Below are 25,301 nucleotides of genomic sequence, written 5' to 3'. Positions count from 1 at the left end.
ATATAAGCACTAACTGTTGGGTGGGCTTCAGGGAAGCTCCTTAAAGGGTCTGACTAGGCTGGCATATGCCCTCCCTCCTTCTCCCTCCCTCCTTCTCCCTCCCGCCGACCCCCCACCACCCTGGCTTTCCATTTTCCCTCCGCCTGAACGTGGCTGTGAGGGCTGGGACTTTGGCCATGACCTTGGCGGAGGTCAGAGTAGAAGGTAAGGGGCCTGAAGGCGGGAAGGAGCTGCTGTTCCGGCAGCCCTCCAGGCGTCCATCCCTCCAGCTGTGTTATCTGGGGGCTTGTTGGGTTGGCTGGCGCTTGGTTTCAAGCAGCTCAGTTCAGCCCTAACTGATACAATACCCAAACGCCCTCCACAGGAGCGCGATTAATGACCCCCAATCCAATCATACTATGGATTGGTTCATAAAATATTTAGAAACACAGAGAAGTGTTGTGACAGACCATTCATTAAGCAGTTTATAAGACTGAATGCAGAGCAGGATGCTGTGTTAGGAAGAGAAAACACGCGTAAGGAGTGGAGGAAAAAGACCCGAAACAAGTACAGCGAAGTAAAACCTCTCCGGGTGGCGGCAATACGGCGATTTTTGTTTTTCTTTTTTTATATCTCAGTGTATGCAATCCCTACAATCTCCTAGTTTTGTGACGGAGGAGTCACAAGGGGGTTACACTTCTTGAAGGACATTGTGGTGATGTTAAAAACACAAGCAACTAAAAGTTACCCCCCTTTTTATTGTAACACAAGACACCCCCGCCTCCCCATGGAGACTCTGCCCAGAGGTGCCTGCTGCGTCCTCACGAACCGGCCCCTCCACGGCTCGCCGTCTCTCACCTGGTTCCCTCGGCTCCTGGGTCCGTCCGGGTCCGTCTTCGCCAAAGAGGCCTTTCGTTCTGGGAGAAACCGAAGGCCGGGGGCTCTTTTTCAGGTTTTCCATTTTCCGGTGGATCTGTAACATTTAAAAAATGTAGCAAGTTAGAAAACGTGTCCCCTTTCCAGGCAAGGAGGGACTGTCCCCTGGGGTGGGGGGGGGGAGGGGACACAAGAAGGGAGTTAGTTCTTCCTCTCCCACCCCCGGGGGGGACGTGGTGCACCTGGCGCTGTATCTGGGGACCTTGGGTGCCGCCCCTGTGGAAATTACAATTATGATACAAGAAAGTCCACCTGCACGCGCACGTGCACACACACACACCTACATACACGTGCACACGCACACGGAAGGAGGGACACCGGAAAGAGCCCTAGTCGTTTCTGTGGGACAAAAATCACGTGCGACACACTGACCCGTAAACGTCAAACTGTACAATGTCCACGTCCTAATCAGCGTTAAATAAGTCCCGTCCCACAGAGCGTCACATCACCCCTGTGTGTGTGTGGGTGGGGGGTTCGTCAGACCCCTGGCGTGACTTTGGAAGGGCGCCCGTTCAGCAGGCGACACAGGGAATGTCTTCACCTCTGGCCCAGAGTGCAGGCCTGCTTTATTGTTACGGAATTGGGAGTGAACCCTTTTCTTTCCTTTCCTTTCCTTTCCTTTCCTTTCCTTTCCTTTTCTTTTCTTTTCTTTTCTTTTCTTTTCTTTTCTTTTCTTTTCTTTTCTTTTCTTTTCCTCTCCTTTCTCTTCTCTTCTCTTTTTTTTGTAAATAAGAATCAAAACTGCTTTATGTGTCTTCTTTTCTCTCGCGTTCTTTCGGAGCTGGGTTCATTTTTCCAGTCTTGTGGAAACGTAGAAGTTCCAGCCACCCTCTGTTGTGCTTCCGTGTCCCGTCTTCACAACCAATCCAGATGGGCCCCGGGAAGATGAGTAAGTCTTATGACTAACTCATATTCCTAAAATTATTTAAGACAGAGGCTTCACTATTTTATTTTTTTTTAGTCCCAAAGCCCAGGATTTCAGCAGCAGGCTGATGCCAGGAGGCCTGTCTGTCTGCCCCTCGCAGGCTGGGCCGAGCAAAGGACTCTGGGTCAGGAAGCACAGGGCCCGCTCGGGGAGTTAACTCCCGGGGGGGGGGGGTGTCACTTTAAAAATAAACCCGGGAGTCTGATGAAAACACTCCTGGTCTGGATACAAGCGGCACCTTCGGGGCTGTTGCCGCTTATCCAACTTCTGCACGTTCTCCATCAGGCCCAGAGGCCCGGGGCTGGAGGCCCCCTCCCTGGTGACCCCGTGCCCTCTCCAGACTCCTCTCACTCACTGCCCCCACCCCCCTCCTCCTCTCAGGAAGATCCCCACCCCGGCCCTGAGTCACTCTTCTCTGCATTTCAGCTCTCTAACCTACCCCCTCCCCAGCCCCGTGCGGCTACGACACACTTGAAGGGTGGCCAGTGTGACTGGGAGGTAAATGCTTGTTTATTTTTTTTTAATTTAAATTAGTTCAAATTTAGATATAAAAACTGGTACTCGAGTCAGTTATTGGAAACCTTTTGAGGATATCTGGAACAATCTGCGTATGTAAATCTGCTTTTCTGACTGTATATTTTAAGACACATAAATCCAGTTTAAGTCTTTCCAATGGAAATGAAGCATGTAAATGGAGGTGCTATAAATATACACTATTCAATAGATTTCAAAAGCTTGGTGCCAAAAATCACAAAGTATCTCATTACTGATTTTTATTTTATTTTTTATTGATTGATTTTAGAGAGGGGGGGGAGAGAGAGAGAGGCATCCATTTGTTGATCCGCTTACTCTTGCACTCATTGGTTGAGTCTTGTATGTGCCCCGACCGGGTTCGAACCCGCAACCTGGGAGCTTCAGGACAACATTCTAACCAACTGAGCCGCACAGCCAGGGCTCATTACTAATTTTTATATTGATTATTGACTACGTGATCAAATGACAACGTTTTGGATGTATTGTGTGGCCTTCAGTAAAATGCCTTGTTAACGTGAATTTTACCCATTTCTTTTCACTGTGGCAACGTGGTCCCTGGAAAGTCTGAAGTGACGTGTGGCCCGAGTTACGTTTCTGTCGGCCAGAGCCGCCCTAACCGGCTCCCCCATCTGCACAGGCTCTGGGACCAGAAGGGTCTGAGCCCTGGCTGAAGCTGCACCACTCACCAGCTGTATGCTTTGGGGTGGGCGACTCAGTCTCTCTGGGCCTCGGTTCTTTTTTATAAAAAACTGTAGAATGGGTACGGTAAGGTCACCCTGGAAATGCCTGCCCGACACAGTCACTGCACCTGTACGTGCTCAGCCAAGGTGGCTCTCGTTGTCCCTCTGTCCCTGTCCTTACACAGCCTTCAAGACTCATCTGAAACCTTGCCTTTTGGTGGGGGGGCTCTTTCCTAACTCCCCCAGAAGGGTCTAGTTCTTTGCCTTTACCTCTCATCAGCTTTGACACACTGCTTGCTATGAAATGACACCATTGCGATCTTGTGGATCCCTCAAGGACAACACCTGCGTCTTTGTGTGCGAGTTTTTGAACGTGTGGGAACATCCCACATTCACGCGCAGACGCCGGGGGAGTAGTACAATGCACCGACCCCCAGCTTCCGCGACTGCCGTATTTCAGTCGCCGCGTGTCTCTCTTGCTGGCCGGCATTCGACACGTGACTTTGTTAGTGTTTGGGGCAGACGGCAGGTGACCACACGCTGTGTGCCGCCTCCCCCGGCTGCTTTGATCTAGGCTGGCCCTGTGAGCTGCTAGGACCCGTAGAATGTGGTGGAAGTGACCGTGCAGGACCTCTGTCCGGGTCTCCAGGCCCGGAGGGTGCTGCTGTCGCTCTCTGGGAAGCCTGCTGCTGTGCGAAAGAGCTCGAGCCGACCTGTCGGAGGATGAGAGACCACGGGGAGCAGAGGCGGCGGTCCCAGCTGAGATCCCCCCCAGGACCAACCTCTCAGCTCACTAGTGACCAGAGAGGCCAGCGAGGCTTCCCTTGACCTTCCAACACCAGAGAAGCCAAGGCCGCTTCTAGCTGACCGCGGAGGTCCAAGTGGCCCAGGCAGGAGCCACCCAATCCACCCCCGGGATCACGACAAACAATGAACATTGTTTTGTCTCTGTGATTTGAGGGTGGATTTGCATATGGCAAAGGGCTTCCTCGTAGAGTTTATGACACGAGTTATTGGCAGAACACGTGACGCCCCCACGTGGAAGCAGGGGTTGCCACCTGCAGCACACTCAGGGGGCGCACTGTCCGGCCGGCGACAGCTGCCGTCCCCCGGGGATGGGGACACGGTCACCCCCTCCACACCCCCAGTGTGCTGCCCGCTCCGCCACATGAGTTGCCAGGATGGGGGTCCGTGGCCCTGACACCCCCATCTGTAAATGTCCCTGAACTGTGCTCTGCCCGACGAGCAGACTCGGAGCAGGAAACACACGCTAGGAACAGGATTACAGACGCAGGGCTCCGGCTGCAGGCTCCTCCAAGGGTATTGATCTTGTGTGTCTTCGGAGCCGCAGAAACCCCGGCTGTCATGGTAACAGGGAGAGGACCAGCACAGCCTCGTGTTCCCAGATGTCCCCAAACATGGATGGCTCCGAGCCTCCCTCCTAGGATGCAAGGACGCCTGGGGGTGTTTTGTTGAGTCCTAAAACCAAACATCTTTTACACAAAAAAGCCAGTTTTACTGTGTGATTTGGGTCAATGCTTTCTGCCGGAGTATCTGCATCACCACCATATGGGGAGAATGCGTGTTCGTTAGGTATCGGCCTCAGACCGTCCCACCGTGTGGGGCCTGTCCTTGGTCGTTCTCATGGCCTCGTATGCTCCTGTCATCTAACAAGGGCCTTTCCGCCCTGATGGCTCTGGGTGCATGGCAAGGAGCAGCTGGGACAGCTGTCCCTGGTACTGACCTGCCAGATGCCCAGGGCCCGGCTCAGAAGTGTCGCCAGCCTTGCCTTTGCTCCTGCGTTTCACGGTGCGGTTGAAGACAGACTTTCTGTGAATCCGGCTGCGGTAACGGGGTTCTGTGTCTTGGATCTCGTCAGCGAGGGGCGTCTTGTCTTCTTCCGAGAGTAGCTCGGGTCTCGCCTTGGCCGGCTCGTCAGCAATTTCCCATGAACCCCCTGCCGATTCCTTCCGGGGCCTTCGCAAATGGTCACCGTCCCTGGTCTCCATGCAAACAGGGCTGATTTTTTTTTTTCTCAACAGAACGACTGGAGATCAGTAAGCTCCCCGAACTTTGCCAGCTTTGAGGGCTTCAGACTAGAAAAGAGAACAATCTCCCATTAGGATCACCGGGCTCAATGTTCCGTTCAGAATGTGTTTTCGACTCCCATTCAGATTTGATGAAATTTGGGGTAATTTGCGCATCCCGGCGAACCACATCTTTATCGAGGAAAATTACCGTTTAACCACGGCAATTTGGATGCATTCACGAACATTTTATAATTGAGGTTTGTTTATTCTATTCATAGGATGCACTTGTGGGGAAAAGGCTTAGGGTGGCTTGTATAACTAACTTGTAAGCAAACGCTTTCTGAGGAATTCGAGAGGAAAGGAGTGGACCGCGGGAGAGGGCAGGCTTCAGCTTTGACGTCAGAGCCGTCGGAAGGCGGGGCAGCTGCTCTGGGGGCGATAAGTTTGCTGTCACTGGGGGGGTCCCGGCAGGGGCTGCGGGGAGTTCAGGGTTCAGTCCTTCCAACGTCTCCTTCTCTCGCCTTTCCTTGAACCCTGTGCCTCCCTCCTGGGGTGACTCTGCTCAGCTGAGAGTTGATGTGGGGACAGCGAGAGGGCAGGGGTCCCGTTGGGGGGGTGTGTGTGGGTAGTACAGGAGTTAATTTGAGTCAGGGCTGGTCTGTGGGGGTCTCTGAACTGGGTCAGGGAGCTCCTGCTACATCTTTGATGCTCATGAACCAGGAGGAGGCAGACCCTGGAAGCCGGGGCAGGCCGGGCTGAGGGGCTGAGGCCAGAGGGCAGGTTTCACACAGGTGTCACCCAGGTGTGGCAGGTGAGTGCCTCAGCCAGGGCGGAGGCTGGGGTGGGGATATTGTGCCAGAGGGATGACAGGATTGGTGAGTCATGGTGATCTGTGAAGGAGCAAGGAAGGGGCCGTCCCAATTTGGGGTTTCGGGGGCCCAGGGTAACTGGGCGGGCCACTACCACTCACTGCCAGTGGGAGACGCGGGAGCAAAGCTAGCCTGGGGCTGGGGCCCTCGGGTTTCAGGGACCTGCAGGCAAAGAGCCTCCCGGGAGAACCTGCCATCGGAAATGCTTGGCCGAGGCTGACTGCCGAGAACAAGGTGTCTTCCTGTGCTGACCACAGGCACCTGGAAGACCTCCCTAAAGTGGGCATGAACTTGGCTGCCTTTTGGCATTCAAGGTTATCATTATTATCATTCTCGTTATCCTCACCACTACGACCTGAGGCTGCTCTTTTCAAACAACTGAGGTACACCTTGCATCCAGGAGAACTTGCCCTCGTTCGTGTCCAGTTCCGTGAGCTGTGACGGACACGTACAGCCCTTGGAGGCAGCGCCAGGGGCAGAAATGCAGGACGCCCCCGCCCCGCCGGAGCTCCCCGGTGCCCCGCCGCACGCAGCCCCTCCCGCAGCCCCAGCCCCGGCGACCGCCCGCCTTGGTCCCTGCTCCTCCAGCCTGCCCTCGCCTGGCTGGCATGCAGATGGAGCTCCCCGTGCGCAGCCTGTGGTGTCCGGTGCGCTCTGGTTGGCGCGGTGCCTTGCCCATTCAGCCCGGCGTATCCACGCCGACCACCAGTGTTTCCCGGGCCGTGCTGGGACCTTGAGGAGGGCTGCACAATGTCCGGTGAAGGGCCCTGGGCCGGGAGTCAGGGACCTGGGTTCGAATCCCCATTTCCTGCTGCCTGGAATCACCTACTTAACGTGGGTAGTGAGGGCCTCGTTTTTCTCCCAGGAGACTTGGGGCCGGTGGGTGCCCTCCAGGGCCCCCTCGCTGGCTCTCACGTTCTGTGATGGCAGCAGGCTCAGGGAGCCCTCAGCGGGAGTGTCAGGAGCCTGAGGGGGCGTTCTCCGCCACCCCTCCCCTGTTCTCCGCACGAGCAGGCTCTCAGACTGAGGGAATGTGTTCCAAGTCACACCGTTTTTAAGACCATCGCACACACACACACACACACACACACAGGCACACAATGAATTTGTGCAGCTCTCCGAAAAACAGCTCTAATTCTGCCTCAATTACTGCCTATTTCGGGCAAATGCATTCTAAATCTGAAATATTTTTATAATCGCTCCATTCCTTCCGCATCCATCAGCTGCTGGGAGCCCGAAGGCCCCACCCCCACCCTTCCACGGTGTGTCTGAAACCAACTCCTCGGGAGCTTTCCGCCCCAGAGTGTCCGTTCCAGGGGCTTCCGGGTGGAAGTCCACAGAGGCAGCTTTGTGATTGGAGGAGGGGGGCTGATGGAGGAGCTGCATTTGCATAATTCATTCAGTCATTCACTCACTCACTCACTCACTCACGCACACAGGCAACAGCCAGGCTGGCAGGCCGCTTGCGTGTTTTGGTTCCCCCTCTGCCCACAGTGCCTTGTTGGGAAACCCCAGAAGGGCAGGGAGCACGCTGTTTTTGTTCCCTGCTGTCCCTGGTGCCAGGCACACACTGCTCTCTGTAAACAGCTCCCCCCCATGAGGCGATGGGACAGTCACCCCCCGTCTCACCGATGACAGAGCTGCAGGGCGGGCAGCTCTGGCCCTTCGCCCAGGTTCAGGCAGCGGGTGAGTGGTACGGCGAGGATCGCACCTCCTCGGTCTGACTTGTTTGTGGGGGGACCTGAGACTCATGGGATGTGGTCAAAAGGTGCTGTGACAGAAACTGGCTGAAGGCTGCCCAGATGACTCAGGCAGAGGCAGGGGGTCTGGCCTGCTTTCTCAGGGCGAGCTATGTGGCTTTGGGCACAGGAGTCAGGACTGACTATTAATCCTCCCAGCGGGACCTCCCTGCGTGAGTCAGGCAGCGGCTGCCTGGGAGGTCACAACACACGCGAGAAGGTGGTGGGGACAGGGGGCTGCCCCAAACCCAGCCATGGCAGCCTCAGCCAGCTGCTCGGGGCGGAGGGCGATGGCATGGTGGGCATAGGGCGGCACATCCCCGGGAGCAGACTTCTCAGAAGTTCAAGGGCAGGAGTCATCTCGGTTCTCGTCAAGGCACAGATTCTGACTCACGGGGTCTGGGGTGGGGCCAGGGCTGCCTCTGCTGTGAGTCCACAGACCAGCCTCGAGTCAGGTCCTGGGGGAACAGACCCCTAGTGGCCTTGGCAGCGTGGGTGTGGGGCTGCTGGGGGTGTCCAGGCGCCGCCCCACACTTGGGCTGATCTGGGCAGCATCACCCCGGGTCAGAGGCAGAAGGAGGAGGAGCAGCGGTGAGGCAGGTGACAGGAGAGGCATCAGGAAAGGGGCCGTGTAAAGCAGGTGCCGTCCCTGTCCTGTCCCCCTCGACCTCTCACCAGGGAAGGGGGTGGGGACAGCAGGGGAGCTGGAAAACGAGAGACATGCAGGGCTGAGGGCGAGCAGGAACCTGGACAAAGGAGCTGAGCCCCTGCCCGCGGCAGGACCCTCTGGGTGCCCGGAAGGAAGGCCCTGTCAACGCCAGGCCTGGCCTGTGGGTCAGAGTTGTTGGGGGGGGGGCGAACACTAAGGGAGGGGCAAGTTATGCACAGGGAGCAGAGAGGGACTTGGGTCACACCCGATGCAGACAGTGACATGTTTGGTGCCCAGAGGATAGAGATTCTCTTCCCGGGAGCAGGCAAGACAGCTGCCTAGAAATAACTGCGGGACGGTGGCGGGGTGGAGGTTAGAGTAACTGAAGGGGGCGGGGCCTGAGCTGAGGCCTGAAGGAGGCCACGCTCCAACCTGGACTTGTCAGCTGGCCTCTGGCTCCAGAGGGAGAGAAGCAAAGGCGCCCCTGGGTTTTCCTTCAGGGCTGTCGCAGCACTGGGGAAGGAGCAGGGGTCTGAGCGGGGGGTTGAGCCTGGGGCCAGAGGGAGATGGCGAGTTTGGTGGGAAGCTGGCCTTGAAAATGGCCCATCGGGACAGAGTCTGAACTCGTGCGAATGTACACTGGAAGGCCACACACTGATTCCAGCAACAACTCACTGAGCACAGGTGGAACCGTAATGCCTTCTGGCCCAAACGGCGTCTCTCTAGAGGCAAGAGAGCGCTGTAACACTGCAGGATAAGGAACGTCCTCAAGGTCACGTGGTTGCCAAGTGCCTGCTGGCTGAGTCCAGGCCTCGAGACGCTGGAGCCAGCGGTGCCACCAGCAGTTGGAACACACACTGAAGACGGGAGGGGTGGGTCGGACACTGTGACAACAAGAATTCCTGCACCAGACGAAACAGACGGCAATCGACCGAGCGTGAACGCCACCCCCTTTGCTGATGATGCCACAGAAATCAGTGAAATGAACTTTAAACCAGGGCACTAGACGGTGGGATAGCAGGGCTGGGCTTGTTTCTTTTTTACAGGACGGGTCCAAATGCCAGAGAGCGGAGGCCTACACGTCTACTTTCATCTGTGTCTACATATGATTTACAACAGGGAGAAAGCCCGTGAGGGAGGAAGAAAACCAGAGGCTCAAAACCCAAACAGATGCTCCTGTCGGCACCACGGTCAGTGACCGGCACAGGGGGAAGAGGGGCCACGAGAGGGGCCTAGATCTCAGGCGGCAGAGCACTATCGAGCCGGGCCACCGCGGGCGATGGAGGCAGGACAAGGTCACCTGCCGGGACCCCGGCGATGGCAGGCCCAGGGCGGGCCGAGGGACTCCAGACAGTGCAGCTCCCTCTGGGAGCCTCCTGTCTCCTAAGCGGAGTGAAAATCCAAACCACGCTGAGATCCTTTTTTCGCTTAGCATGTTGGCAAACACTCAGAAGTCTGAGAAGTGACTGGTGAAGCTGAGCGGCGGCGGGCAGCCCCCCATCACCGATTCCATCCCCATGGGGTGGCAACGTCTGTCAAAGTAGGAAGCAAACCTGCTCTAGCCCCGTGGCCTGGTCTGCAGGAACGTGGCCCACGGATCGGCCCCGCCCGAGTGGGGAGTGGTCTGGCAGCGAGCAACCGGGGACACGGGGATGTGTCTCCAGCAAAACTCGTCACACCAGTTGGAACATTCTAAACGTGTCCACAAGTGGAATAAGATGCAGATGGAAAAGCAAGAGAGAGGAAGCTCTACACACTGATTAAGAAAGGATCTTGGGAGACCTCAAGATTAAAACCAGCAAGGGCAGGAGGTTATGCGTTATGTTTCCATGAGAACACAAGGAGGAAATGCATTCACATTTATCTGGATGTGCCTGAAAAGCTGAGGAAGGAGTTAAAAGAAATTAGCCTCCATGGTTATTTACATACATAGCTTTTTAGACTACAGAATAAAACCTGGGCAGATGGGGAATGAGACTGGGAGGAAAAAACACTTTAAATTACGTATCTATTAACATATTTTTTTATTTTTTAAAGGCTATGTCAATGCATTAACTTATTCAAAAATCGAATAGGTAAATCTCTTGGGGAAAAAACTGAGGAGGACTGAATCTTAAATAAGATTCAGGAAATGAATCACTTCCAAAAACTGAAAGTGACAGAGAAGGTACGGGAAATGACCGAGGAGCCGCTGAGAGCCCTACTGTGCCCCAGGGAAGGGGGTGAGGGCAGGGAAACGGGTAGCCCTGATGGGGAAAAGGAAAGCTACGTTATGTTTATATCTTCAAAAAATCAAGATCCCCCTCCCAAAACCAGATGGAGAATAAGAATGAGCTGCTAAATGAAGTGTTTTCATTCCCTGATTCAAATGTTCTCAGAGTGATTTAACTGAAACGGAGGTGATTTTATAATCCCGAGGTGATCTTAATACAATCTAGCACACCAGTGGGTTAGCGACAAAACTCAGTGCCCGTCTTCAGGAAGGGCCTTCAGAGGTGCGGCCAGAAGGAAACTCATCATGTTCAAGAGCACCGTGCGCACTACAAACACAGTGACGCCGCCGCCGGTCGGAGCCGAGCCCCGCTCTCATTCTCCTCAACCTGTTTCCTGGGCTTCGGCCAACGTCATGAGACATAAAACAAGTGTCACCAGAGAGAAGGGTGAAATAATCGTAATTTGCAGCTGCTATGATTCGTATGCCTAGAAAATCCAAAAGAAGCAATCAAGATGATTGGAATTAAAAGGAGTTCAACCCAGGGCCAAAATAGGATAGATTCACTACCTGTCAAGAATAACAAGAAAGTAGGAGGTAGAAGTAACAAGGCCAGGACACCCAGGAAAGCCATGCTAATAAATACAAACACCCTATATAAAGGGAAAACTTGAGAGATAGAAAGAGACTTGCATGTGTAGAGAAGCATGGGTTTTTCTTGGACGGAAAAATGGAAAGTTACATATAGATCAGTTCTCATGAAGTTAATATATAGTTTTAGTGCTATTTCAATGAAAAAACTCCACTTTAGCCCTGGCTGGTGTGGCTCAGTGGATTGAGTGCCAGCCTGCGAACCAAAGGGTTGCAGGTTCAATTCCCAGTCAGAGCCCATGCCTGGGCTGCAGGCCAGGTCCCCAGCAGGGGGCGTGCGACAGGCAACCACACATTGATGTTTCTCTCCCTCTTTCTCTTCCCCTCCTTTCTGTCTAAAAGTAAATAAATAAAATCTCAAAAATAAAAATTCCAATTTAAAAAACTCATTAGAAGGTTTTGATAAAATGATTGTGAAGTTCATTTGCAGGGCAGACAAGCAAGATAAGCTCAGACTTTTTGAGCAACATAGGGAAAGAAGAGAGTCTACTTCTCCTAAATATCACAGTAATAAAGGAATGTGGTACTGGGACAAGGTTGTCAATCTGTAAAACAGAATGGCCAGCCCAGAAATTCTTATCTATAAAAATATTATGTTATAGATGAGGCATCACAGACATTAAAAAATGGAGCAATCACAAAGCCAGAGGAAAACATTCCGGGAAAGAAAACTTTAGATCAATATTCCTTATTGATATAGATTTTTTTCAAAAGTCCCAGCAAATGAATCTAGGAACATATGAAAAGGATTAATTCACCATGAACAAGTAGATATTATCTCAGGAGTGCAAGGTTGGTTTAACATGCAAAAATAAATTACTATAATACGTCACATCAACAGGCTAAAGGACAAAAACCACGTGATCATCTCAGTTGAATTTGACAAAATCTGACACCCATTTATAATAACAACTGTCAGAGAAAGGGAGAGAAACATCGATCAGCTGCCCCTTGCACGTGCCGGCAACCCAGGCAGGTGCCCCAGCTGGAGACGAACCGGAGCCTTTCACTTTACGGGGCAATGCTCCAACCACCCGAGCCGCGCCAGCCAGGGCGGCTGGTCCCATCCTCAGCTGTAAGAGACTGCATGTGCTCCTGGAGGTCAGCAGGATGGCAAGGATGCCCGTTCTCACCCCTACTATTCAATGTTACAATGGAGGTTCTAGCCAGGGCAATTAGCCAAGAAAAAGAAATAAAAGATATTCAAATTACAAAGAAAGAAATTAAACTCTATTTGCAGAAGACACGATCTTGTATGTATCAAGTCTCAAGAAATCGCCTAAAAAACTGTTGGGACTATGTTCAGCACGGTTGCAAGATATGAGATGAGCATTCAAAAGTCAATTGTATTTTTGTACAGTGGGGATGAACAAACTAGAAATAAAATCCAAAAAAGAATTCTACTTACAATATCACCAAAAAGAATAAACTATATAGGAATACATTTAGCAAAAAAGTGTACAACATATTCTGAAAACTACAAAGTGTTATTGAAAGAAATTAAAGAAGACCTAAATAAATGGAAAGACATGCATTTTCATTGATCAGATGAATTAATTTTGTTAAGATGGTAATACTTCCCAAACTGATCTACAGATTCAACACAATCCAAATCAAAACCCCAGCTGACTTCTTTGCAGAAATTGATAAACTAATGATAAAATTCATGCCAAAAATTTTTGAAAAAGAAGAATAAAGCTGGTCTCATACTTCCTGGTTTCAAAACCTTCTACAAAGCAACAGCGACCAAAACAGTGTAGTACTGACACAAGGTAAACATAGGTCAATAGAACAGAATTAAGAATCCAGTAACAAATCCATATATATGCAATCAAGGGATTCTTGTCAAGGGTGCCAAGACCATTGGATGAGAAAGGAACAGTTGAGTAAACCGATGGCACTGGGAAAACATAGTGAGCACGCAGAGGACATTTGAATCCCTCCCTTACATTATATACAAAAATTAATTCAAAGTGGTTAAAAAAACCTAAGTGTAAGAGCTAGAACTATAAAAACTGTTACCAGAAAACATGAACCTTCTTGACATTGGACTAGGCAATGGTTTCTTGGCTGTGCCAGCAAAAGCACAAGCAACAAAAGAAAAAACAGCCGGATATCATCAGCATTTTTGAAAGCTGTGCTTCCAAGAACACCATCGAGAAAGTGAAAAGACAACTTACAGACTAGGACAAATTTTCTTCAGATCATATGTCTGATAAAGAATTTATATCTAGACTATAGAAAGAACCCTGACAACTCAATTAAAAAAAATAAATAGCCACCCTGGCTGGCATAGCTCAGTGGACTGAGCGCGGGCTGCGAACCAAATTGTCGCAGGTTCGATTCCCAGTCAGGGCACATGCCTGGGTTGCAGGCCATAACCCCCAGCAACCGCACATTGATGTTTCTCTCTCTCTCTCTATCTTCCTCCCTTCCCTCTCTAAAAATAAATAAGTAAAATCTTAAAAAAAAATAAATAGCCTAACTAAAATATGGGCAAAGGATCCAAACACCCATGTCCCCAGAGGGAATACACAAATGGCCAAGAAATAGGTGGAAACATGCTCGACATCCGCGGTCATCAGGGAAATGCAAATCAAAACCACGGTGAGATACGACTTCACACGCACTAGAAGGACCGTCATCAAAAAGACAGACCATAACACGCGTTGGTGAGGCTGTGGAGAAATCGGAACCCTGCACTGCTGGTGGGGATGGAAAACGGAGCAGCTGCTTTGGGAATGGCAGTTCCGCCAAAGGGCTACCTACAGAGTGACCACACGACCCAGCAAATCCATGCCTGAGTACATCCCCAGGAGAAATGAAAACGTGCGCCCACGTGAGAAGCTGAACGTGAATATTCATAGCGGCATTACTCACAACAGACGAAAAAGTGTAAGCAACCCAAATGTCTAGTTACCGAGGAATGAATAAGTAGCATGGGGTGTGTCGTGCAATGGAATGTTATTGTCACAGAAAGAAATGAGGCACCGATCCACGCTACCACACGAATGAACCTCGAAAGCACTTCGCTAAGTGGAAAAACCATGTGCTGTGTGACTTCTCTGACACAAGCCACCCAGAGCAGGCACCTCCACGGAGGCAGGTAGTAGATTAGCGGCCGCCTCGGGCCGGAAGGGTTGTGGGGCGTGGGCGGGGACTGTCTGCTAACGCGGACGAGATTCCCTTTGGGTCCGACGTCGAAACTGTGCTAAAACTCATGGTGCTGTTGGTCAGCCATTCTGGGAACACACGACAAACCACTGCACTGTGTGCCTAGGAGGGCAAATTGTGTGGCATGTGAATTATAGCTCAATAAAATTGTTATTAAGAAAAAGGAGGGGCAGCAATAAAACTTTGGGATATTGGTTAGCAGTTTGGGGAAAGCATCAGTTTAGATCCTTAAAATAAATTCCCTCAATAAAGTCCAATGGAATTAAAGCATTAAATATTTTCTTCAAATGATAGAGCATTCTAAAAAAAATTTTATATGGTTTTGTTACTTTTTTCTCCCATAAAACTGTGTTTTGGGAATGTTCTACTTCAATAAAGTGGGGTATATAGGTTCACTTTTAACATTTTTATGATATCCTGTAACACGCCATATATGTTTCAGTTATTTTATGATTATTTAATTATGTTTGCCTTCTCTCTTTTCCCGTGCATTTAAATCGGGCTCATTTCTGGTTGTAAGAAAGAGACAGCCATTCAAGTTCCTTGGAGGATAAAGAGGCTGACAAGACATCCACGAGGTCGAGACTGGGCCAAGGCACTGTGGGGACCAGCCCCTCCACCTCTGTCGGGGGTTGAAAAATAGAACATTTTGAAAAGGAATGAAACCGTTCCCAAATCTTGCCTGAGGACACGGGGGAGGGGGAAGAGTGTTTAGAGCCAAGGGCAGGGGGTGAGGGTGGAGCCAAGCAAGCGTGGGTGCTAACCCCCCTCCTCACAGGCTGCGTGAGAGGGACGCGTAGCTTCCTGTCGGGCCCCCCAGTCCCTCCGCTGTCGTGCTGGGCGGGTGGCATTACCTAAGTCCCGGGACTACCTGAAGGACGCACAGCGCTGGCACTCATACGTGGTGGCTGTTGGTGCGTTATTATGTGAGTGATGGTACTTCCACTTGTAAGTATCATGCGTATTTACACTTACAGCTCCCTTACTCATCACAGCACAAACTGAAAAAGCGGACAAAAGAAAGAAGAATAAAAGGTGGAGGCATAAAACTCAATGGGGGATAAATATAAAAATTCCTATTACAAGGACTCCTGCTACGGATGGGCCTGAAATACCCCTACGTGTCCTAACAGCCACCGTGAGGACGGCCACATGTCAGCGACCTGTGCCCCTGCACTCGGAGATAAAAATCGCCGGTCGCTCAGGAGGAAGTGTGTTGGCAGTCAGTGCCAAGGTCAGCTAAGGGATTTGTCTCGAGGGGTTTTACGGAAGTGCCGTGTGGCGGTTTTCAAACTTGAAAGTCAGAGCTTATCGAAGTGATGGATTTCTGGGCCCCGGGGCCTGGAGTTTGGACTGAGGGAGGCTGAAGCGGGTCCCCAGAATAGTGCACTTTAGAGAGCGTCCCAGGTGAGGCGCAGACCCGTCTCTTTGCTCCAGTGGGGCGGTCTTCCTCCCGAGCTCCCAGGGCTCACGCACACGCACGCACACGGGTGTCCGAGACTCTTCCTCTCCGCCTTCCGGTGGAGGCCGATGGTTCGTTCCCACAATGCAGCAGGGTCCTTCTGCAGGTGACACTGTGCAGGCTTTTGCCGGATGGGGGAGACCTCAGAGGGGACGAGCCCTCCCCGCCTTCCTCTGCGTGGAGGGTTTGACGGACGTCTGGGAGGACAACCCCGAGACCCAGCTCCTCTGTGAGCCTACAGGTGTGGCTCACCTGTGTTGCCTGGGAACCTCCCTCTCGGAGCACACTGGGGGCTTGGGGAGGGTGGACATCTTCAGGGACAATGGGGGTCCCCCAGGAGGACCAGGATGATCTCATAAAGAACATTGTTTGGACGCCAGTCTCGCCACCCGGCTGATAAGGGCCAGAGCCACAGAGCTCAGTTCCAGGCTGTCGAGGCCCTGAGATGTCTGGCCTGGAAAATTCCTTGGCAGGGGAGGCGAGATTCTTCTTTCGACCTTCACCTCCCCCCCGCCGCGCACCACCGCCGGAGTAAAACATTCACAGAGTGTCACCTTGTGCAACATGACTTCCTGATGTCCCCTCCAAGATAAACTCGCTGTGAAATGCGCACCCGGGGTAATTGAATGCGGCTGCTTGTTCTCTGCAAACAGTGTCTGTAGACCAGGGAAGAGGCGGGAGCCGCAGCCGCCATTACCATGAACGGCGGTGCTCGTTTCAGACGGGAGGATCGGCCGCCCTTCCTCTCTCGGGTTTCCATTAGCTGTTGTCTGCTAGGACCTCGTGTAGGTTGGGTTCATGAACACGTTTTGGCCACGGGGAATAGGATGCCCAACTTCTCACTCCTTGGAACAGGAGGACAGGCCCCACCCCTCCCAGGTCATCCCCAAGTGATTCCAGCCAATTACTAGGCTACACAATGAAGAGGGAGCTGGCACTTCTAGTTTACCCTTTCATGTAATTCAATGCTTTTTAAAGAAGAGTTTATTTTGTTTATTTTTAGAGAGAGGGGAAGGGAAGGAGAGAGAAGGAGAGAAACATCACTGTGTGGTTGTCTCTCGCATGCCCCCTGCTGGGGACCTGGCCTGCAACCCCGGCATGTGCCCTGACTGGGAATCGAACCGCAGCCCCTTGGTTCACAGGCCCACGCTCAGTCCACTACACCAGCCAGGGCCAATTCTTGTTTAAATTTAAGTGTATAGAATACAGAAAGTGTCCATCTCTTAAGGGCTGAAGGTCAACACCTGGTGTCTCAGCACCCAGGTCCAGAAGGAGAATGTCACCAGCACTCCAGAAAGGCTCTGTGCGCCTTCCCGGCCCCAAGGGGAACGGGCGACTCCTAACAGCAGGGGTTAGTTTCGCCCGTGTTGATACGTGATGCAAATGGAATCTTTAAGCATGTTCTCATGCCTGACTTCTTTTTATGACATCAGGCTTATAAGATCCATCCATGCTATTCCACACTGTTTCACATTGTTCCGTGGTGTTTCACATTGTTCCATGCTGTTCCACACTGTGCCATGCTGTTCCACACTGTGCCATGCTGTTCCACATTGTGCCATGCTTTTCCACATTGTTCTGTGCTGTTCCACATTGTACCATGCTGTTCCACAGTGTTCCATGCTATTCCCATTGTTCCATGCTATTCCACATTGTGCCATTCTGTTCCACACTGTGCCATGCTGTTCCACATTGTGCCATGCTTTTCCACATTGTTCTGTGCTGTTCCACATTGTACCATGCTGTTCCACAGTGTTCCATGCTATTCCCATTGTTCCATGCTATTCCACATTGTGCCATTCTGTTCCACATTGTGCCATGCTGTTCTACATTGTGCCTTGCTGTTCCACATTGTCCTGTGCTGTTCCACATTGTCCTGTGCTGTTCCACATTGTGCCACCCTGTTCCACATTGTTCTGTTCTGTTCCACATTGTGCCATGCTGTTCCACATTGTGCCGTGCTGTTCCACATTGTGCCATGCTGTTCCACATTGTTCCATGCTGTTCCACATTGTACTATCCTGTTCCACATTGTTCCATGCTGTTCCACATTGTTCTGTTCTGTTCCACATTGTGCCATGCTATTCCACATTGTGCCTTGCTGTTCCATGTTGTTCCACACTGTTCCATGCTGTCCCACATTGTTCCACCCTGTTCCATGCTCTTGCAGAATCTGTTCTCATTGTTCTGAAGCAGTGGCTCTCATACTGGACCAAGCCTCAGGATCGCCTAGAGAGTTTGAAACACAGATTGCTGGGCCCCACCCTCAGAGTTTCTGACGTAGGAGGTCTGGGGTGGGCCTGGGAATTTGTATTTCTAACAAGTTTCTCAGCTGCGGCAGCTGCTGGAGGCCTGGGGGCCACACCAGGCTGACTGCCTCTTGAACCTGGCAGATCCCCTGTCCTCTGGAGAAGGCCTCTGGTACGGTGGAAATTTCCAGAATATCGACTGGTTCCTAGAGTCCCGCCGCACATGAGACCAATTGGCTCTCCCTCCCCGGCCCCTGCACACTCACCCCTGGACACCAGGCCATTCCCCAGCCCACTGACGGGTCTTGGATAAGGGGGTCTCTTTCCTCCTCTTTCCAACGCCTGTTGCCCACCTGCCCACGCTTCAGGTGTGTGTGTGGGCACGCTCCCAGCGCCCGGCCCCTCTACGGCCTCCCGTGTCCCAGCTAGTGCACCCCGTCCCCTCCTTGCTCCGCAGTGTCCTCCGTCCTCCTCCAGCCGCCCCTCCCCCAGCCCTGGGCCTCCTCTGCTGCTGGGGCTGCCACTGGCTGCTCTTTCCAGGAGGCCTTGCCCTCCCCCCGAGCTGCCGATGGCGGTCCAAGCCCCTGCCTGGCACCGCTGTGTGGCCGTCCACAACCCGCCACTGTTGTTGGGTCAGGGTGCCCTGAAAGGACAGGCGGCGGCCCCTGGCCACCCCCGGCCACCCTCCTCGGGGTTTCTGAAGAGGCTAGGATGCAGGCTGCAGGGTGGGTCAGCTCGAAGTGCTGAGGAGGACAGCAGTGGCCCGGGCCAGAGGCAGGGACGGAGGCCGCCCCGCCAGAGAGCAATGGCGCCGAGCTGCAGGCACAGTTCTGGCCGCCGGTCAGCGGGGGTTCCCTTTCAGGCGCTTGTCCTTGAGATCGCCTGATCCTCAGACAGCCCTCAGGGAGGAGGGAAGGAAGGGACGGTTACTAGTCACGTTTCAGAGACGAAGAAGCTGAGAGAAACGCAGTCCCTTGCTAGAGATCACGCAGCTGGTAAGTGGCTGGGGCAGAATTCGAACCTGGGTCTTGTGGGTCCCCGAGCCCTGCCTTTCCTCTGGGAGGTGGAGGTGGTCCAGGAAGCCATGCAGCCCTTATCGAAGAGCGACAGGAGGCTCAGAGCACACCCAGGGGACCAAGCCAGGGCGAGGTCCGACTGGCCCTGCTCTCTCTGGGGGAGCTGAGCCGTCAGCTCCCTGGGGACTCACCCTGGGCTGCAAAACCCCCTCCACGCTATGTGGAGGCTCCCTTATGGGGGGCCCTGGGTAGTTTGGGGTCAGGGGCTCAAGCCAGGTGCAGAAGTGTCCTCCCCAGAGTGGCTGTGTCCCACCCGCGGTTAGTCACGCGAGAACGGCAGCCACTCCCAGGCTTCTTAGGGAGTTGGGGGGGGGTAGTGTGAGTGCTTCCCACCAGCCCTCTTCCTCTGAGGTCTACGTCAGGCTGAAACTGCGGGACCTCTGGAACACGGAGGGAGGGGGAAAGCCAAGCTGCCCCTCCCCCAGAACCTCCTGGCAGGACTCTGGGGGTGGGTCTCCCCCCGTCCTTGACACACCCTCAGTCCTCAGCACCCCCTCTGTAGGGTGGTGGCACCCACCAAGCTCACTTGGGGCTGCACTGGGTTATGATGCCTCACACGCTGAGCACAGCTGTGTCCGCCCTGTGCTGGGCACAGCATCGCAAGACAGAGGTGGCCTGTGGCGCAGGAGCCCAGGGAGCAGCCTGGAGGGAATTTCACAACACCCCCGTCACCCCATTTTGAGGTGACAACCAGGGTTAAATGTGCATGCGTGCCTGGCCCCCATCAGCCCACAGTAAACAGCACTCCCGGCTACCCTTGTCTCGCTCTGCGACTAAGTGAGAGATCTGCTCGTTTAAATGGTTCTTACTTTTTGGTGTAACAAGAATCCAAGATGGCCCTGGCTGGCTTAGCTCAGTGGATTGAGCGCAGGCTAGGAACCAGTGTCGCAGGTTCGATTCCCAGTCAGGGCACATGCCTGGGTTGCAGGCCACGGCCCCCAGCAACCGCACATTGATGTTTCTCTCTCTCTCTCTCTTTCTCCCTCCCCTCCCTCTCTAAAAAATAAATAAATAAAATCTTTAAAAAAAAAAAGAATCCAAGATGGTAAAATGCCTATGGCGTCCCATATACAAAGTAGGTGTAGATGTTTGGAAAAGCCCAGACAGACGGTCCATCAGAGCCTCAGCTCTGTCCCAGCAAGCGAATCTGTGCCTTGCCTCCAGGGACGGGCTGGCAGCACCCCTGGGAGTCCCCTGCCTCCTGGTCACATCTCAGCCACTCTCGGCCGGGTGGGGGAGGCGAGGGCTCAACCTACTTTTGCAGAGTGAAGCCAGAGCTTGCTGCGGCTCTGCCTCCCCGTGCATAAGAGAACTTTCGCCTAATTAATGGAAGCTGACCCTCTTTCGTGTGTCCCGGCTGTCACCCAGGCTGGGAGCCGTGGCAGGGAGTGAGCTGGGGACAAGGACTGCTCCTTCAGGGCGTGCCTCCGCCGGCCACGGCCCTTGGCCAGCTCCCTCGCGCCCGCGGGTGAGGTCTGCTGGCCCCAGCCAGAGGTGCTGCCGGCCGGCTGGCTGGCAGTCACGGCGCAGGCCAGACACTGCACAGAAGCTGGCGATGCCATTTCCACAGCCAGACAGGGATCGTTAGGGGCAGGACACCGCTCTCGGACTCTGGGTGTGCGCTGGGCTCCAGGAGCGGGGTGGCGCGCCCTTCACCCTCCACCGCAGAGGGCTGGCCCAAGCCCTGCGGCAGTGGCCACACCTGCAGCGGTGTCTGAGCTCAGGCTGCCCGGGCAAAGCGCCGTGGACGGGTGGCTGGAACAAGACATTCATTCTCTCGCCGTTCTGGAGACGGGAAGTCGGAGGTCAGGGCGAAGTGTGGTCAGGTTCTGGTGATGGCCCTCTTCCCGGCCTAGGGATGGCTGCCTCCCGGGCATGTCCTCACCTGGCCTTTCCTGGGTGTGTGCGTGAGAGGGAGGGAGGCGGGGGAGGGGAAGGAAAAAGAGAGGGAGGGAGGGCATGGTCTTCCTCTCCTTCTACGGCCACCGGCCCCTTTGTAAGGACCCCCACCCTCAAGACCTCATCTACCTCATTGCCCTCCAAAGGCCCCATCCACAAATGCTTTACACTGGGGGTTGGGGGCTTTAACATGTGAATTTTGGGAGACCATGAGCATTCAGGCCATACCATTGGCAAAGGGATGAAGGGTCCTGGCCTTTCCGGTTGGGAAACCCTGAACCCCGCCCCGGTGTCTCGGGGGGACCCTGGGCGGTGCGCAACCAGAGCTGCACCCACAGGCAGCCCCCCCTCCTCCTGCTCCAGAACCTTCCTGGGGGTCTGCTCCGCTGTCGGCTGCAGAAGACGAGGCCCTTGGTCGTAGCTGACGAGGACAGAGTGGACCTGTGACCCAGGAGGACCCAGCCCAGCGGCGGGCTGACCCCATCAGATTCCATCTCTCGGGAGAGGGCTGCACCAGAGACCGGGCCAGGGGCCGGGGGCTCCAGGCTGGACGGCCACGGGCCGGGGGAGGGGTTGAACGGCCCCGGACGGGCCGGGCGTCCGTGCAGCGGGGCCAGCTGTGCGTGGGGGTGGCGGGAGCAGAGAATGCGAGGACGAGAGAGATGTGGGTGCCTCCATTCCCCACCCCTGGGTGTTGCCCCCAGCAGGCTGAGGTGTTCGTGGTGCCCTTCGGTTCCTTGCATTTTCTCCAGTAACATCTCCTAAACTTTTTCCTTATCCAGCTTGAAAGGATCGCATGTTACTTCCCAGTGGTCTTTGTGGTACGCCTAGTACTGAGCTGGCTTGGTCCGCCACGTCCTCGTGTCCTTGGTTCTTGTGCCCAGTCACACGCTGAGCGCCGCTGTGTCTGCCCTGTGCTAGGCCCCGGTCACGAGACAGACGCGGCCCCCTTGCTCAGCCCCCAGAGGGCAGGCAAAAGGGAATTTCCTGACATTCCCCATCGCCCCAGACATTCCTCTGGCTTCTCTTTTCCTTCTGGAAACATCTGCTATCTGTGCAGCTCTGGAAACATCCCAGGTGCCTCCGCACACTGCTGGTGTGACCCCGGGACCTCCCTGCAGGTGGGAGGGCGGTGACTCAGGCCCTGAGGAAGGTCTACCTCGGCTCACTGAGCAGGCGGTAAACTGAGGCATATGGCAGGCCATCGGGATTGAGACCCGGGGAGCGTGCCTGGGCCCGGGCAGTGGGCCGAGGGGGGGGCGTAGGAACCCCCAAAGAGAAGGGAATGCTGGCGAGAGGTGGGAGGTGACAACCGTGGGCGCCCGGGGACAGGAAGGCCGGGACTTCCGCCCGGTTCAGGTGAGCGAGTAGTGCCAGAGGGAGACACGGCGCTTGTCCGGAAACAAGCCGTAGCGGCGGAGACGTGGAGGGGCTGAGGGTTCTTCGAGCATCCACGGGATCTGGACGAATCCCGAGAGCCCCCCGCCCCCTGCCAGCTGCGTGGGGCGTGAGCAGCCCGTGGCTGGGAGCTGGGTTTCAGAGGCGCCTCAGACGTCAGAAAAATTAATATTGTGTGTGTTAGAAAAACCCCTGAGTGCATCCAGCCTGCAGTTTCACAGACATCAACGCCCGGGATGAAAATAGGGACCTGAACGGAAGCCCATCTGTGGGAAGCACTAACGGCACGGCGGCACACGGCCGCGGGGAGAGGGGCATACGCGGCAAGTCCACAGTCGACCTTGAAGTCACCTTCTGGACGAGCCGGCCAGCAGGGCTCTGCTGTCTTCCCAACGGAGGCCGCCTTCCTGCCCTGCGAGCCAGGGCTCCCTTGGGCCGGGCGGGGGGGGGGTGCGGCAGGGACGCCTTGTCGCAGCCCAGCAGGGGTTTTGACGGCCCATGGGGCCACTCAGCCTCCTGAAACTGAGCCTCGGCCAGTCTCAAAATCTCCAGGACCCGAGTGCGGGGCGGGGGGAGGGGAGCGTGTTCGCCGTCATCCAGCCCCCAGAGGACGAAGGCCCCTGCTCTCCGAGGTGTCTGCCTCATGCGTGTTCCTGCCACCTCTCTGACACTCGTGTTCGTGGATCCATGTGCTTTCGATGATAAACAACCCCAGCCTTGCAGGGGGTCTGCAGGGCACATTCAGGGATGGCTATAGCAGCTGTTTGAGGCTGCCCCCGTGGAGGAAAGTATCCAGGAGGCAGCTGGGGGCTTCCTCAGGGGGGCTGCCCACCCCGCAGGCCACAGCGGCACTGGGCAATCTCCCCCCAGGGCCTGGATCTCCGCCCCTTTCCGATCCTTTCTGCTTCCGGCAGTTTCCACCCCACACCCCCCTGGGAATTCTCCTTCAGCCCCTGCTGACCGGGCTCTGGCCGTGGCATTGAGCTTAGACCAGCCCCGGGGCTCCTGCCCGTGGCCCCGCCTGCTGCCAGGCCCCCTCGCCCTCTGCCCCTCCGTGCTCTGCCTTCCGGGGCACTGCTGGTTCCCGGGGGCCTGGAAGCCCTTCCCCGCACAGCCCACGCCCTGAGGTCCACAGAGCCTTCCGTTCATTCACGGACCCCTTTCTCTCGCCAGCATCTGGCTACGACGCTGCCGGCCTCGGAGACAGAGGAGGAGGCCGCGAGGCTAGGAGTGTGGGCCGTGCCGGCCCCTGGCAGCCGAAGAAAGCAGAGAGACGTTCTCCCCGGAGCCTCCGGCAGGAACGCAGTCCTGCCCACACGTGGGCTGTGGCCCAGCAAGACACCCACGGCGTCGTGTGCCTCCTGGAACCGGAAGGCAATCGTCGGCATGGTTTTAAGCCTCTCGGGGCCGGTCCTTCGTCTCGGCAGCCGCGGGAAGCTAGAGCACTCCTCCCCAGACGGAGCCCGAGACCTGTGAGGTCGGCCCACCGCCGGTCTCCTCGAACTGTTCCCACACCAGCGTTCAGAGAAAATCGGAAGCAGCATCTACGCTGGCCAGGAAGCCACGCCTTCCCTTACTCACTGGAGGCCAGGCGTGATTCCAGGGCCCCTGCGCCGGCACCCCGAGGGAACCCTGGGGTGCGCAGTCCCCCCTGCGGACGGCGGGCCGGAGGGCCCCATCGGGAGGAGGCGCTCTCAGGGGGCCCCCTCAGGGTGCTGGGGGCAGGTGGGGTGCGCTCTCCAAAGCACCCCAGTTCTCCGTGTATCTGAGAGCCCTCTGCACACGTGCCGTTCAGTCTCACCGTCCACTTCTCCGTGGAAAAGGAGGGTCCCGTTCCTCTCCCCGGGACTGTCGCGATAACGAGAGCTTCAGGGGTGGGCGCCGAGGGCCTGCCACCCTTCACCTCGTCGGATTTCAGCGCGGTCCTGCATGATTGCCACAGTCCTGTCCCATCCCCCCCCCCATTGTTACAGAGGGGGGCCTGGAGGTTCAGAGAGGCCGACTGCCTCGGCCAAGGCCACGCAGCAGCAGGTGGGAGCGGCAGCCTGGTGGGCAGAGCGGTGGGCGCGAGCTTGCCCAGCTATGGCTGTCCGCCCTTCATTCCGGACATCCGACCTACAGCCGGCAGCCTCTCCCGCGGACACAGCGTGAGAAGGTGGGAGAGGTTTGGGGAGCAGTAAGAGTCGACAGAGGCCCAGCCTGGGGCTGGGCAGCGACAGGAGGGCCACCGGAGCCACCGGAGCCTGTGCCCGTCCCTTTATTCCGGCAATTTCCGTGGTATCTCTCCAGTGAACGAATCTGCGATCAGGAATCATACTGCTCCAAACAGAGCCCGGCGGGTCTGTTTATCCTCGACTGCACACCAAGACGGCTTCATTCTGACCCCGAGCTAGAATCGCTCCATGTCTTAACCTCGCCTTGAAACCCAAGTTAGCCGACCGCAAGTGACTCTGATCTTGACTCTGAACTGGTTCCAAAAAGGCCAGAAAGCTGTGCAAAGAAAGTTCCAGATAACCATTCTGATATCCCAGGCACCAAAAAAAAAAAATGTCTATGTGCCAGATGCCTTTAAAAAAATTTTTTTTTTTTGCCCTGGCTGGCGTAGCTCAGTGGATGGAGCGCGGGCTGCGAACCAAAGCATCACAGGTTCGATTCCCAGTCAGGGCACATGCCTGGGTTGCAGGCCACAGCCCCCAGCAACCGCACATTGATGTCTCTCTCTCTCTCTCTCTCTCTCTCTCTCTCTCTCCCTCCCTTCCCTCTCTAAAAATAAATAAATAATTTTAAAAAAATAAAAAAATTTTAATTGATTTAAGAAAGAAGGAGGGGGAGAGAAACA

General features: G+C 54.9%; 1 protein-coding gene across 2 annotated transcripts in view; it reads right to left on the bottom strand.

The window, feature by feature from the left end:
* Positions 1-25,301, bottom strand: part of NGEF (neuronal guanine nucleotide exchange factor) — an 85,658-nt gene that overhangs the window by 57,680 nt on the left and 2,677 nt on the right. The window contains exons 2-3 of one of the 2 annotated variants that reach the window (XM_045845665.1): positions 4,799-5,150; positions 838-952 (exon numbers count right to left, since the gene is read on the bottom strand). In XM_045845665.1, the coding sequence (XP_045701621.1) occupies positions 838-952; positions 4,799-5,063 (380 nt within the window). In that variant the 5' untranslated portion in view covers positions 5,064-5,150. The remainder of the gene's footprint in view (positions 1-837; positions 953-4,798; positions 5,151-25,301) is intronic. The other variant, XM_045845667.1, reaches the window with a different exon arrangement.

The sequence above is a fragment of the Phyllostomus hastatus genome, unplaced genomic scaffold (genome assembly GCF_019186645.2).
Source record: "Phyllostomus hastatus isolate PE091 unplaced genomic scaffold, TTU_PhHast_1.1 phas_contig_477, whole genome shotgun sequence".
In the NCBI taxonomy this organism is placed as follows: domain Eukaryota; kingdom Metazoa; phylum Chordata; class Mammalia; order Chiroptera; family Phyllostomidae; genus Phyllostomus; species Phyllostomus hastatus.
This window is presented reverse-complemented; position numbering and strand designations above follow the sequence as displayed.